General features: G+C 37.7%; 1 protein-coding gene across 1 annotated transcript in view; it reads right to left on the reverse strand.

Annotated features, from left to right (window-relative positions):
* HGF (hepatocyte growth factor) overlaps positions 1-16211 on the reverse strand; it is a gene marked incomplete at both ends in the record, with an annotated part of 53563 nt that overhangs the window by 19093 nt on the left and 18259 nt on the right. Inside the window, 3 exons of the mRNA XM_082280213.1 lie at positions 5889-6007; positions 10595-10715; positions 12408-12550. Coding sequence (XP_082136339.1) covers positions 5889-6007; positions 10595-10715; positions 12408-12550 — 383 coding nt within the window. The remainder of the gene's footprint in view (positions 1-5888; positions 6008-10594; positions 10716-12407; positions 12551-16211) is intronic.

Here is a 16211-nt window from a genome sequence, read left to right on the forward strand (position 1 = left end):
AACAGGCATGATGGGAACAGTCTCCCTGTTCCTGTTAATGAAAGTTGGGCTGGATGTGCACAGGAACAGGCAAGAGCTTGAGAAGCAGTGCTTGCCTCACCAGACACTGCCGACTATACAGCACTTGACAAACTAAGAAGTGCTCAGGCTGTCCAAGCCTACAACTTACAGAGTCATCTCCACTCAGTATTGGTCTTGTTGTTGAGGCTAATTTTTCATTGCCCACATACCAAATTAACTAAATTTAATAACTCTGAGCATGAACATCAGATGTGCAGAGCATTGGTGAGAGAGCCCTAAGAACACACTCACCAGTTCTCTTACAAGGCAAAATCAAGATCAAGATAAAAATCTGAATTCCCATCCTTATCCCAGTAATTCCTCTAAAATATAACTTAAGATCTGCAAATCTAAGGGTTTGTTCCAATGAGAAAGACACTATGAATTTAATTAGATTAATTTAAAGTCAACGCATAATCCTTACTTTTTAAACTAATATTTTATAGTGGAATTTCCCAGGGTTTTTTGCTTCAGTTCAACTTTTACAGTTCTGAACTGAGATTAAAAGTACTGTTAAAGAAAGATCACACAAAATACCATCTTATGAAAGACCACTATTTATAATTTATTGATAAAATGTCACTACTTACTCCTGTAGGAAAGTTCATTATGAAGAAAAGAATTTGGTAATTGTTTGCAGCATTTTGCTACTTTTGAACTTTGTGGGTTTTTGTTTTCTTTTTTAAATTCTAGATGACTAAGATTAAACATGTAATTCAGACAGATACATGAGGGGATTTCCCATTAGTAGAAATACTACTAATGTTCACATGTTCACTCTAAAGTCCCCAACCAAAGGGCAATAATGCAAAGATATTCTTTTTCTTCCATAAAACCCTCCCTACTCTGATACTTCAAAATACATAACTATATTAATAAGGGCCGGCTCATACATTCATAGATGCTTAAGTAAAAAGATGAAACATTATCCAGAGTCTTATGTGTAAAGCCACAGATAGTCTTCCCAGTTCTGGTTCTCACAGCAATGCCAGCATGAGGGAATCAGCAAGGGTCTTGAGTCATTCGACAGCTGAAGTAACCAGCTAGATACTATTTTTGACTCTAATCCAAATGACCCAGAAGAAAATCCTGCACGAATTTTAGGTCAATGGTGAGACTCCTACTGACTTAAAAGAAGTTAGAGGTTTTGCTGGAGAATTCATGTTCTTTCATGACAACACAACCTATGTATTTTTGGAAAAAGACACAGTTGGGAAAGAAACAGAGTCCTGAACTACATCATGAGGAAAATACCTGTTCTTGCTTATATTAATGAAATATCTTTTCTGCAGTGTCAGTCAACAGAAGGAAAATGTACCCTGATTTGTAAAAAATATTTAAAAAGTTGATTCTAAACGTGATCCATACAATTCTGCAAATATCAGTAAGAAAGCCAAGTGACATTTTGAAGCTGCTCATGCTCAGTTACACTGCCTTCAGGCATCCCTTCCTTGAGCAATGGCATTCACAGTTCTGGGCAGTAGCTTAGTGGCAGTTTCTTCCTTTCCACATTTTCTTCAATGCACTATGACACAGTACATGAATGGAAGACAAAACCCCACTGATTTCTAGCATTTTCCTTTTTTTCAGTAAAAACATATGAGAAAGTGAAGAAATGAATTATAGCCAGGCTCAAGAATCACAGTACTGAAGAACTCATTGTCACCTAAAACTTTCACACATACAGTTCATTTGTCCTTGAGAACAGAAAGACCTTGCCAGGCTCTTCCAATGGCTACAACAAGACTTTAAATTCAAACAATTTTTATTTTAAATCAATTTAAAAAAAATTGATTTCCTCAAGTTCAAAGTTCTTAAATCTCACTTTCAAAACTATCATAGAAATGATGAAAAAGATTTGAGAAGGATCCTTTTTGAGGAAATGTGGATTAAGCTGTTGCATAAACAGTGAACACAGGACCTATTTTTTGTCTCCTTGTGAAGCAAGATGGAAGGTAATACTTTCTCAACTACTAAATATCTCTTTTCACTACCCCCTCTCTATAAACACCTTTATCTTTTGCAAATATTAAGCTTAAATGAGTGTTACTTTTATTTGTTTACATACAATGATTTGACAAATAACTCTTTAATCAGAACTGTGCATTCAAATGGGCAGCTGAAATCTCTGTTTCTAAGGAACAAGTAATTTAATATTGGTGGGGTTTTGTCTTCCCAAAGGCTGTAGGCACACTACAACAGTTCATTTTAGATCTAGATTCTGAATTTTGGTGTTTCATTACTTGCTCTTTCCCATCAAACTGAGACCTTTATTGAATTTTCTCAAGGCTTTTCAAGATCTGGTCACTCCTGGCTACTGTCAGTGGTTACTGGTCGCAAAGGCTAAATCCATGTTAAAGGCATCTGGGTTGGTAGGATATCACATAGGCATCGATGAAACACTGTCCTTAACACAGTAATTCCAAAAAGCTGTGCAGTTCTCAAATGACTGATATAAGTAGCTTCCTTTATGGGCCTCAGCACCTCTCTGATTGCCCTATAGCTCATCCATAGAGGAGCCGCTACCCGTTTGGGGTTTTTTTAAAACAGTATTAGTTCCCTGCTCCTGTCTTCCCTGTAGTCAATGTCCTCACTCATGCCAAAATAACAGTAATTTTCCTTTTTCATGTTTGCTGGCACTGCTTCCATTTCTTCATTTCATCCTACACTTCTTCATTGCTGTTAGTTGTCCTTTTATCCTCTCTTCTAACTAAAAGTTGTCTCAAGCCAAAACCACAGACACATATGTGAGCAACTTCAAACCAGTCCTGGTGTCCCCAAAGTCTTAATCCAAATCCAGTTTTTGCAGCTTGAGCCATCTCTAATTCCTAATTGCTCCTGTCATCTCTTTCTCACAGCCCTGGCTGTAAGCCACAGTGTTTTATGCTGCATTCTGTGCTTGGAAGTAAAATTACAATGCCCTCTCTCTCTTCAGTCTTAAAACCATATTTATTTTCTAAATGCTTCCTTCCACCAACTTTTTTGCTGAAAATTTTGTATATGAGCTGTTGTCAGCATTTTGGCTATAGAGCATACTAGCACTCACAACATGTAGCAAAAGCCACAGGCAGCATGCTGCCTTGTGGTCACTCCCCAAAGAGAGGACACCTACATTTTTGTATATGCTCCAAGGACTTGGATTTGCAAAGCTTTTTTCCTAATTAGTATTTCTTGTAAATTAAATAAACAGTCCTCAGCATAGGAATTAAAAACCTGTGTGAGAATCCAAACCACAAAGCTATAAAGGCCTATAACTCATGATGTTCTCTTTTTAGTGTTTTGAGATTGCAAACAGCCCCAGCTTCAGAAACACAGAGCAGCCACTGAAACCCAGAATAGCCAAGTGTTTTGGGCTCCCTGCTAGGAGGTGGGAAAACAGTTTTTTTATGAGCCTTAAGAAAGACAGAAAACTGAAAACAGGGTTTTGATATTTTCTGTTAGTATTCTGGCCATCAAGATGGTGATTTAACAGTAGCATCAGCAATAAACTCCCTCACTGGGTTATAAAGGAGAGCATCGAGCAGCACTGCATCTTACATAGAGGGCAATGTCATATGCCTGTGAGAAACACCCTTTGAAAATATCTGCTGGATTAAGCTTTCAAGACCACCACTTCTGTATTTTTTCTCATATAGATTGCCTTATTAATTTCAAAAGAGCTACAGTTTTCTGCAGTGAAAATACAGTTTTACATGTGAAATTTCCACAGATTTTAATATATTTTCTAACTGAAGGAAGAAATTTCTAGTTCATTCAGTGAACTTTTGCCTAGAAATGAGACAAAAGGCTTTCATCACAATATGAAAATCATTACACTGTGTTCTGGTGAGTTTTTTATTTCATTTTAATCTTTACCTTTTCTTCAGGACTCTACTATAATTTGGTAGACAAAGTTGATAATCCAGTAGTTTGCAGGAGATCTCCCACCCAACTATTATATAAAGCTGAGGCCAGACTGTAGATACTGAAAGTTGCATTGGGCGTAAGCTTACGTGACCAACAAAGCCAGATGTGAATCCTCATAACACTGACACATCAGCTCAGGAAATGCCAAAGGATAAAGTTTTATAAAAGCTGCATTTGTGAAACAGTCAGCTGTAACTTAGGAATACTTTTTTCATAATAATAACATATTTAGCAGAGGAAAAGAACAGTTCTAGAATGCTACACATGATTCATATGTTATCTAATAATTTGAGAAGAGTAGGAAGCACAGTTTAGTTTAGTTTTAAAAAAAACAAACCACAAACCAAAACAAAACCCAAACCAACACAGGCCAAAAATCCAAAGCAACAGCTCCTTGCTTAATGGAGTAACTAAAAAATTGAAAGATGATTCAGCTGCATAGCTAAGCCAGTCTGTGTTTACAAAGTGGAAGGACTGAGCTTTCCTCTTTACCAAAAACTATCAGTAAGTCACGATACAATGAGATGAGTCAGTACTGTAGTTCACAGGTAAGACTTTTAGCATGGCCATGACTTAATGGATGCCTGACCCAAAACAGGCAGCCATTCTGGTAAATTTCTTCTGTCTCTGGACAACCTGATTAGACATTGCCCAAAGTATCAAAATAATTTTGCCTTTTTTACAGTGGAATAATTTTGATAGTTTAACTACCTTATACTGGAATTACAATGACGTAAGATAGAGTAAGTTCAATTACTCTGCATCAGGAGGTACAGAATATTCTTACTCAACCCTTGGATTTCAAAAATGGGCAACTTGATTAGACCGGATTGGATCTCCAAGACATTAGACTGGCCTAAGTTATGAACATCCAAGGAGAGAAAATCCTGAATTATTCTGAAAATGCATGGCATAATTGCTTTGGTAACGATTCTAAGTGAAGGTGGAGAATCCCCCTTTAGGCAGCAACTGCTCACAAAGTTTCATGTCAGAGCTATTACCTCTTCCCTGCCACCCATCCCAATATTTTAAGCATGTCTCAACAAAACTGATTCTACCATCTGCCCTAGCCCCAGTATTACCATGAAAGTCTAGAAAAATTGCTTTACACAAATTTTCAAGGAATGTCCAAGTGTTTTATCTTCCTCATTGTCCCTTTACTTTTCATTTAAGACATCTAATAGATCTGTCAGAGCTACCACCAAAGTTAAGATGGTCTGGGCTTTGAAGACAGAACATGCTGCAGGAAGTCTAAAATGTTAAACTAAAGCATCTCAAAGTGAGCATCCAATACTGTACACCTTAATGTCACTTTGATTCAATTCCTGTTCTCTAAAGTGTGGTTAACAAATGCCACCATCTTGTAGCTGATGGATGAAAAGAAATTAATTGCCTGTGGAGTCCTTTGATATGGAGTGCTGAATAACACAGAGAGACCCATGAGGAAATTAATAATTCTGTCTTCAGCACAAGAGTGAATAATGTGCAGGACCCAAGGCCTAGAACTGCAAAGCAGTGAAGAGGTGTTGGCAGAGGACACAGAGTAGGGATGGGGTGTGTATGCACCAAATGATACTTGATACTCTCAAATGACAATGCAAATGTCCAGCATGGCCAAACTAACACTGTACATGAGATCTTCATGATTTTGTTGCCTCGCTTTTTTAGTTCTTGATTTTCCTACATTTTAATGCAATTTACAGTATGTAAGACATACACATATTCCAGTGTTAAGTAACACACAACTCTTCTTTTCTGACCAGATTAAATATAAAGTGTTTAAAGGAAACCCTCTTTTAAAGCTATGTTTTAAAAGTTAGTGAAGGGCAATGAATGAACTAGGGGTGGTCCTACACTGCTTGAAATATCTGTGTCCAGATTTTGGACAGGAAAAGGAAGTAATAAATTTTGCTTGAACTCACCACACGTTTTAATTGCACAGAACTCCCAGGGGGTGTTAGGGTCAAGAGTGTAGCACCATGGTCTCAGCTTGCCATCGGGATTGCGGCAGTAATTATCATCAAAGCCCTTGTCAGGATATCTGTAAACCACAATGAGAAACGTGTCAGGGAAATCTTCCTGGCAACACTGCACAAGGTACTGCCTTCTACAAGGTACTTAAAGGACAGATTTCAGCAGAGGCAAACAAGAACCGGTTCCTATTAACCTGGGATCTGATCCTGTAGGATGGATGTGAATACTCTTAATGCTGTTAGAAAGTTAATAACATATCAACACTTTCCAAATATGCAGCAGAATCAGACCTCCACTGAGGGGACTCCCTGCTGTGCTAATGCACAGGGTACCGGATAGGGTAACTCCACTAATTGCTAAACTCTTGCTCTTGTGTCTGTCAACTGATGACCAGACACTTAAGCCACTCATTTTTTTGAAATAGACCAATTAAATGTGGATTATCTAAATACAGCCTGCCATGCCAGGCTCATTAAGAAAACAGGTTCTCCAGTGCAACAGCCCTGGGTTCAAACTGGAAGCTATTTTGAGTAGCTATTCTACTAATGATAGATACTAATGATTTGTAATGGAGCTCATTTTTGGTCATGCTCTCATTTCAAGCATTGGGGGAAAGAAGGAGAAAAATAAGGAAATAACTTCCGCTTCACTTTACCTCATTAAGACTAGATACTATTGTGCTGTTTAAATGTTTCCACATTCCTGCAACCATCATTGACGATCAGACAGATATCCAAGATAAGTAGGGGGTTTTTGTATAAGTACATGTTACTAACATCTGTAAACTTGAAGGAGGTAAATGCATCGGGTTTTTTTTTTTTTTATTAGTGAATACAAATTGTCTTGGCTTCCCAGTTTTATTGAAATATGTTTGCAAAAGAAACAAAAAGTAGATTTGCCCCTGAGGGAAACATGAAAAGTATGTAAGAGAACAATAAAGTTAACTACCTGGGAACCTGAATCCATTTACAACTGCAAGCAGATGTGCTTCACACAAGCAGAGGAAAATATGATTTACAAGTGTCTGCTTTTGCTAGGGAGCTTTTTCTGTGAAATGATCATGCTAATTTTGGCTCATTTGCACCTTGATCTCCCATTTCTTAGGAGAAGTCAGGTTCCTTCAACTATACAAGGGACAAGGATAAGATTTAAGTAGAATTAAAAAAAAACTCCACCAAAATGACAACAAAACCACCAAGGAGAAACGTCACCCAACTGACAATTCAATGGCAGTCAATAATGTGATAATTTTAGATCTAGCAGCAGTACCCTGTTTTCTGCTAGGTATAAGACAAACTGTAAAGGAACAAGTTGTGTCCAAAGATTCCCCAAGGAAATAGTTAATGGGCTAATAATACAGCAGAAAACAAGATGGTTTTGGCCACCCAGTAAGTGCAGTGATGAGCTTTGATGCTGGTGGAACATGTTCCATGTCAAATAGCGTGGAAAGTGCATGCCACCACCCAAGAACCATGGTGAGTCCAGGAACGGAAAAAGTATCTGCAGCCATAGCTCACAAAAAGCATTCAAAACAGCTGGGGATGTAAAGAAGCCATGTTCTAGACTATGAATGTCTGTCTTGGCACTGAATGCTCCATCCTTCCTAATGTTACATGGCATGTTCTCACAGTATGTCAAAAATGTGTTATTTACTAACTAAAACCTAGGGAAGAGATGTTCTTCTAGGATCAAGCTCTGAGTGTCTTTGGGGGATGAAGTAGTGCCAGTGAGTCATCTTTTCACCTACTAGATCTATTTGTCCTTTTCTAGAGCAAAACCAGCCTTCCCAGTCAATGGTTCTTCCCCCAATATTCACAGAGGCTTCTGCCTTCCTTCATACCCAGCAAGCAACAATTCCTATAAAAAAGGCCAACTAGCACCTTTAAGAAACAAATAATAGTAATAAGATAAACGACAGGGCTTCAAACTGTTCCGCACAATTCAACAGTGACGCTGTGCAGAATTCCCTGAGACCTTTTGTTGCGCACACTCCTCCTTCCCCAGTACTTTTGGGCACAGACCCCTTTCTTAGACCCAAGAAAGAGCCTGAGGTTTCAGAGATCTTTCAGAACTCTACATATTTCCTTTTTTTCGCCCCTTGAAACATCAGTAGCTGTACTTCACTGCCAAAAATGAAATGAAGCATCAAGATAAATATCTGGTGTCAAAATCAAGACTTTACCTCAGTTTCTAGAAAAAAGAAAGGAGAGTATCAGCCAAAGAGATAACATTTACTCTTTTTAAAAAGGCAGATGCTGATCTCCAGCTCTCCTGGAACTAAAATGAAACCTAATATCTAAAACTCTTCACCAAGATTTCTTTTCCCCTTTGTTTTGTTTTAAAAGTCATGTAGGACTGGAAACTTGATTTTCTATAAAGTAAATTTTCATACAAAAGACATAAACCAGGGGACTAATAAAAGGATATCTGCAGTTATACACCTCCTATGCTACACTTCAACCCTACTTTCCTCCATGTAATAAATATTTTCACAGGATATTTGAGTTTGAGCAGAAAAGGTGAAAAAAATTTCCCCCCACATGCTGCTCTATGCCCAACACATTATCCTCAGTGGTCTTCCTTCCATCTTGAGGCATAACTGTGCCCGTGAGGAGTACACAAGAGAAGTGACGTTTCAGAATATGTCTGCATCCACAAATAGCTAAAAATGAGCAGGAGCTGTTTGAGGGGATTCCTTCTGCTAGCTTCAATCACATCTAAGCAGACAGTAAACATCTTCAGTAACTGACCTCTGAGGGGACTAAATTCGGAACAAATCACTGAGGTGACAAAAAGGAAAAGTGAGTTGTATTTACCCTAAGCCAAAAGCACTGTCCAGCAGCAGGTAGACTAGAGAATTTGAAAAGATTACCATCTTTATTCCTTTTCTTTGTCATTGCAACTGATGAAGCCATAAATGCAAATAGGTTTAATTCTATCCAGATAGTCCTTCCTGGTTTCAAAGTTATTTACATTACGCCTGGATGGTATACTGTAAGTGTCTCTAGAGACTGCTGCGTTTTAATGGGTCATTTGTTCCAGACCTCTTATTTTCAGCTTACATGACTATGGGGGGGGAAAAAAAAAAAAATAAACAAAACAGACCGGTAAACCAAACCCCATAACATTTTTAAAATCTTGTATAATCAAAGTATTATTGTTACTACCTTTAGTAGTAACAGAGTTAATTAACATCAGCATATCAGAAATCCACTGGACTACATTACTATCCTGAAAGCCAATACAGATCAGTTCAATCTGGATGGGTTGCTTTTAAAAAAAAAAAAATCCCACTTTATTACTGTCTGAAAACTCTCAAAAAGATGTTCTCTGAAGGAATTATTTCAAAGAGGAAGATGATTGTTCGTAAGACTGTGGTTAGTCTGAAAAGTTATTTTGCAAACAATCAGAAATTAATGGAAAAAAAGACATTTCCTCCTGACAGTAAAATTATTATTCTTTGTACCCAGGAGTTCTATAAATGTTTCACTCCCAAGGAACAAAACTGTTTCTATGCCTTATTCTAGAATGCACAGTAAGTGCATGGCAAGACTCAGAAACAGATTATCTTCCGTCCCACTCTGCTAACACAAAATATTTATTGTGGCAGAACAATGGGATAGCCTGCGATTATTCATGAAGCAGATCATCCAAGCCAAGGAAAAAAAAAGACTATACCACATAAACTCCAAAACTGCAGATCCTCAATATTTTGCTGAATAATCAGGCTTTCTAAAATCTACCAGTACCCATATTTCTTAGAATAAAAATAATGCTTTATTTAGTGAAACACTTTAACACATAAAAAGATAACTTCAGTGGAAGGTCTTAATCATTCTGGTTTTGTTGATTCTTGCATTCTTCGTCTGGCAGTTTAAGTTTATTCAAAACAATATATAAATGCAGTTAAGCCAAAATCCAGAATAAAACTAAAATGAGACTGTAGTCTGGTTTGAGATGAACAGAGACCCCCTCCTGTGTGGCCTAACCCCTGCACACCCCCTCCCTCCCACAATACTTTCAGAAGTGTGTATTATGGATGACCCTTTGTAGTTGGGTGAATTTGACCCTCTAGGACAAACCCTAACAAGGATGAAATTTGCCTTGCTGTTTCTGACTCATCTTTTGGCACTGTGAATCTGTGCCTAAATCAAAAAAAAAAGGAACAGAAACAAAAAAGTCTAAGAAAGAAATCCATGTCCATAAAATGCTAAACAGAATGATTAAATCCTTTCCTAGGGTGAAAAAACAGATGTATGGACAAACATTTTGGTGAAACAAATTGGATATTTAAATGTGACTATAATGGAAGATCACCTACAGCTTTAAAGCTATTCAATATTGCAAAAAGGAGAATATTGTTACTTGACAATATTGGAAGTTTATATTCATCATCTACATCATCTATGCATCACTACACTAATCAGGCATGGGATGTAATCAGAACTGCACAAAACAGCCTCTACTCCCTGTCCTGCACCTCCATCGTGGCAGTAGCCAGCCTACACCATGGGCCAGGAACCCAAGCACCTAAAACTGGTGAACTCCATAAATTTCAGTTGATCTAATGCTAGTTTTGCTCAACTGGTTCCAGAATGTGTGTAATTTTCAAATTATGACCACATGGTCTTGCTTGGGGGGGAGGAGAGGTTACCTCTCTGGACGAAATTTGTGCTTGTGTGGTCTCTGAAGATCCCAGCGCTGACACTCCTTGCCCGTCTCGGTGTGATCCATTGGCCCTCTATAACTCTCTCCATTGCAGGTCATGCATTCAACTAGGAAAAAAAAATAGACACTAGTCATTTATTACACTGATAACTTATACCACAAAAAACCCCAAGGAAAAACCCCAACATGTCCCTGCTCTTATATATTGAAACCAACCTAAAGAGGTATTAAAAATTGTATCTTACTGTTGGGTTGGTATGTGTAATGCCCTTTGGAATATGATCGTATCTGTTAGAGATAATCCAGATGCTTAAATTGTATATCACTTTATAGGACACTTACAGTTTTGAAGCAGGTAGGGATGAGCTAGTAGAGGCATTCATGTTCCTATCAGATTTTTACTAATCTTACTTATGGTTAGTAAGAGAGATACATATAGCTAAGGAGGAAGTATTTTTTAAAGGTGGTATAATCTAATTAAGCACCATTTATTATTCTAAATCACTAAGTCAGTATAACTACAGGACAAGTTGAAGTGCAGAATAATGGCTAAATCCCAATTTTAGTGCAGTGCAATATGTCTGTTTTAATACTCAGCACTTTCAGCTACAAATGATACTGTATTTTTTTGCTAACAATGATTTTTGGCAGCTCAAGCTAAGATACATTTTCAGTCTGGGTTTAGGATAGTAGGTAGGGTGCGTGGAGGGAGAGTAGGCAAAAGTTACCAAAGGAATTTGAAAGCATTGTTGAACAAAATTTAGAATGAGAGCTCTGAAAATATAAAATAAATTCACCATAATTAACTGTAGACAAACTTCTCAAGTACTCTCTAATTAGAGTAATTGTAAGGAAGGATCATTTAGAAAATATTATTTTATGGAATTACAATTATATCACTAAACTTCAGCTACCGAAGTCCTCATCCTGAAATGAGCTCCAGGTCTTATCCCATTTGAAACTCACATAAATTTATCTTTAAATGAGGTGTTTTAACAAATTCTCAAGCTCTTTTTAAATGATTCTCTTCCTTCTTCTTTTCCTCTCTCCCTCCTTGCCTCCCTCCCTGCCTCCCTCCCTCTCTCCCTATCTTCTTCCTTTCCTAACGGCAGCATAACTATTGCATGTGACACATTAGCAGGAAAATTAAAGGCATCCTATCTTGAAGATTTAAATAGGTTGGTTGACTGGAACTGAATTGGCTGATTAGCAAGATACAAGATCTTAGTTTGGAGGTTAACAGAACTTAAAAGTCAAAAAATACAATGGTACATATAAAGCGTCTTTCAAACTCTGTGACTTGAAAGTCAAATGGGGTTGGATTTGCAAAGGGTTATACTTATTTACAGTATTTATTCAAAACACAAAATGCATGCTTATCTTAAGCTTTCATCTTGTAATCCAGTATCTATATTTTCATCAAAAAGAAAATGAAAAGCTGATTTTACTATGGAATGGCACTAGATGATTTTATCACATAGTAATACTGAAATTGTTAATGGATTCAGTATAGGCTAGACAAGCCAAAACAAAGGGTCACATTTGTGTGATCAGCACAACTTCATTGTTCAAGCTCCTCCATAACCTGAAGAAAGCTGCTGAGCCTGAAACCTTCCAGAGCACTGGAACATAACAAGATCTCTTCCTCTAACAACTTCTTTTCTTGCTGTATGAGTTACTCTTGCTGAGAAATCACCTACTCTTTCTTTAAAGGCCATGAGCAAGTGATTACTAGAAGTTCTGTGCAGCTGCTGTCAGCAGAGCAAAGGCAGCTTCCTGCAGAAGCTGTGCTGGGTTACCTTCTGAGCAGAGGGGGATGTCACAGACTTCATGGCGTGTCTCTGGACTGGTGGTGAAACACCAAGGGCCTCCCTCTTCCCCTCGAGGGTTTCGACAGTAGTTTTCCCTCAGGTCTTTTCCCCGATAGCTCGAAGGCAAAAAGCTAGTTTTAAAATGACAATCATTACAGTATAAGAGCATGCAAACTTTGGGGTTAATCATACTACTTTTACAAATAGTTAGAAACAATCACATTTCTGCTTCCTTCTCCCTCCACCCTGCCTAAGCAAATGCACACGCCCAAATATCTGTCCGTACACAAATACACATCTTCAGTTGGGATTACTCAACCTAAATGGCCTAAATCTGGGACAATTTGTCTAGCCCATAGCGTGCTCTAGAGAGTTTTACTCCCATCCCTCAGCTGTCCAGAACCAACTATCTATGGCAGAGCCAGAGGCAGTCACACACTCCCCGCCAGCTTGCACTGTATTCTCCCACAGGAGCTCTGGGTGCATAGGGGTTCATTGGATCTGTGGCCATGTGAGGTCTGTCTTTCCTGTGCATGTTGGCACATACAACAGGTCCATCTGGGCTCAGAGTGCAGCTACCATGTGAAACCCACAAGCAGAGAAACCTCTCTGCATCCCTTGCCAGGCAGCAGCAAGAACTGATCATCAGGAGCATGTGAGTGTGACCGTGTGTACTACACCTTGCTGAGAGCCTTTCAGTGCCTGAAACCATGGGCTGCTTTGCATTTCAGCACAAGAAATTTCCCCAGATGCCATTTTAGCTTTGTTGCTTAATGTTCTGCCAGAAGCCCCGCTATTGCCACCTTAGGGTCTGCTACTTACAGACCCCCTCATAATTGCATTGTATATGTTCAGACATTTAACAGCACTCCAGATGACTTAAAATGTTCAGGGTCAAGGTGCTGTCTTCTCAGGTATCTGTAAAAGTATGTGCTTAACTCTAGAGAAACCATCACATTCACACCAACACAGAGAGATATATAAATATCTACACACAAAAATAATGTTAGCTTATTTCCCCCACAAAATAAGGAACAGCTAACCCCATAGTAAGGAACCCAACCCCAGAGCTGGTCTGTTTAATGCCACTTCAACAGCTCATGACCACATTCAGGCTGCATATTGCAGACAAATCCAGTGGCATTTCGCTGCCTGTTACATTAAACAGCAGCTAAATCTCTGTAGTTACAAAACACCTTAGATTCAGAGATCTGTCCATGAAGGTTTTTTTGTTAATTGAAATACTGGGCTAACTACATAGGAGATCACATAAAACTTGTAACTGAACTTAATTAATTTATTCCATTTTTGAGATTTATACTATTTGTTCAATTTTTTTGAAACAATATATAAGCTGTGGTGGAAATATCACAAATAATGCACCTTTTATTCTGAAAATACCTAATATTTTATTTTGAGTGTTTTGAGACAAACAAGAAAAAATTTTGACATGTAACATTTTATTCAAGTTTTATTCCCATTAATGAAATACTTGAACTAACTGAAGTGAAAAATACCTTTGTTAATCACATTGTGGTTTTAGTCAGTGCAATGTGGAAGCATTACATAAAAGTGTTTTTTTATATTTTCGGTGCTTGAAGAGATTAATTTTTATGTCATTCCTGCTGCCTATAAAATTGTTGCTTCTGTTTTTCCTCTATAGTCTTATAACGTAAGTATCCTAAACTTTTTTTTTTTAATTAAAGGGCCCCAGGAAAACATTTCTGATGGGACATTCCAACCTGCAGATGTGTGAAAATTGTATGTCAGTGCATATTAGAATATTTCATTTACTTTTCTGCTCATTAGAAAATATAGTGAAAAGGCATCTCAAATTACATTAGATATGCTGTAAGAACATTAAAAAAAGAAAAAGTCTAAATGAGTAGCACTGGGAACACAAAATGGGTCAGATATACAAATGGCTTCAACAGGTACTGAAGCAACATTCTTGAGAGAGGAAAAGATGAATTGCAGTAAAGACTTACCCAGAAATGGAAGACAGGGCCACTCCTAAAACTGATGATTTAGTTCATCTACATTACGTAAGGAAAAAAAGAAAAAAAAGCCAAAAACTGAAGCCAGTAAGAGTAATGGTAAAAACAGATTCAACCACACAAAAGCCATGGAAATTATCCAAAAGCCTGTGAAGTACTGGTCTACTCTTTGACCATTTCTCTTTGAGCCCTTTTTACACGGGATTTATCAATTTAAAACTCTCTGAGAGTCTTAAAATCTGTACTAGTATGTAGATGACAATAATAGAAAGCCAGGTTTTGCTGAGAGTCTCAGTGTTCTAATGGAATACAAATAAATAATAATATGACTTGCTAGACTGAAGCAGAAGTTTAAAGTTTCAAGTTATTTCAATTCTTTCTAGAAATATAATTTTAAAATCATTAAAATATGTTTCTCCCTTAAATATGAGAAAAGGATTTATTTTCCAATGGCACTTTGTGATAATCAGATGTTGAGAAAAACTAAGTCTTTTGTACTAATAAGTTCCAAACACACCACTACTGTCTGCTTCTTCCCATCTCCCTCATGTCTCTGATGATGAAATCATATTTTCTGATGTTGAAAAACAAAATTAGCATGCAGCCATCTCATTTATCCGGTGACCTTTTAAAAATTAAACTTATTGCACAAGGCAGGAGAAGAGTCATTCTCATAAAATTCATCGTAGAAGAGTGGCTGTCCAAATGTATTGGATAAAACTGTGTGTGTGATAAAACTGTGTATGTTACATATTAAAATGCAATTTAGTGATAATGTGTGCTATCCAGACACTTTCCTTTCTCTAATTAAATAAAGTCACATGTATATTATGTAGAATAAATGCTCATTTTTGCTTAGGTTGTAATGAATTAGAATTCTTTCACTTCTGAAAGACAAAGGTATATACTTCAAGGTGTTGAGTCTCAATAAGTCATTGCTTTGGGGTCTGGTGGCACTTATGGTATGCTCCCAGTTAAGAACAGGTTTGGTCCCAAACAGAAAAGCAGACACTGCTGTCTATACTGTAAGAGTCAAGTCCAGTAAGTCCAAGCCTGAGGCTCAGCTTTGTAACACATCATAAGAGGACAGAACTAAAGTATCCTTTGCCTTTTAATGTTGTTCCAAGATATCCTCTTGCACACTGGATTGATTTGGTCAGAACAGGACTGAGCAGTGCACAGCCCAGTTCCTCACTAGAGATCTCCAGTTTGGCTCCTCCTAAACAAATTGCTGACACTGGGAGCCCTGAGCAAAAGGCAGCAATGTGGATAGCAAGCTTATGGTGAGAGGACACTTTGGGTTTGTGTCTTAAGGTTTTATCATCTACATAGCTAAAGCCAGTACAAAAACATTGAAAGAGAAGTGGTTAAAGAGTAGACCAGTTCTTCATAGTCCTTTTACTAGTTTCTGGGAACGTTTGTTGGAGATGTATCTGTTTTTACCATTACTCTTACTAGCTTCAGACTTTCTTCTCTTTTTCCTTAGCCAATAGAGTTCAACTAGATTTACCCTCAAGATGTAGGTTTGGCCTCAGTTTCTCACTGTACCAGGTCCTAATTTGAGAAGTTAAGTCCTGTACATGCTCCCTCAGTCTTTAGTTATTGCTTGTGTCATCTGATGGGAAGGATTTCAATAGTCACTTCAGTTTTTTCCATGGATTTGTTGCCTGGCCTAAGTGCTCCATAGAGTTTAACATATTCTACAAATAATAGAGAAATGACAGTAACTATGCAAAATATGCTAACAATATTATATACTAAGCAAATAGGTGGTCTAATATCTCCTGCTTCCTAA

This window comes from Coloeus monedula, assembly GCF_965178545.1.
Source record: "Coloeus monedula genome assembly, chromosome: 4".
Lineage (NCBI taxonomy): Eukaryota > Metazoa > Chordata > Aves > Passeriformes > Corvidae > Coloeus > Coloeus monedula.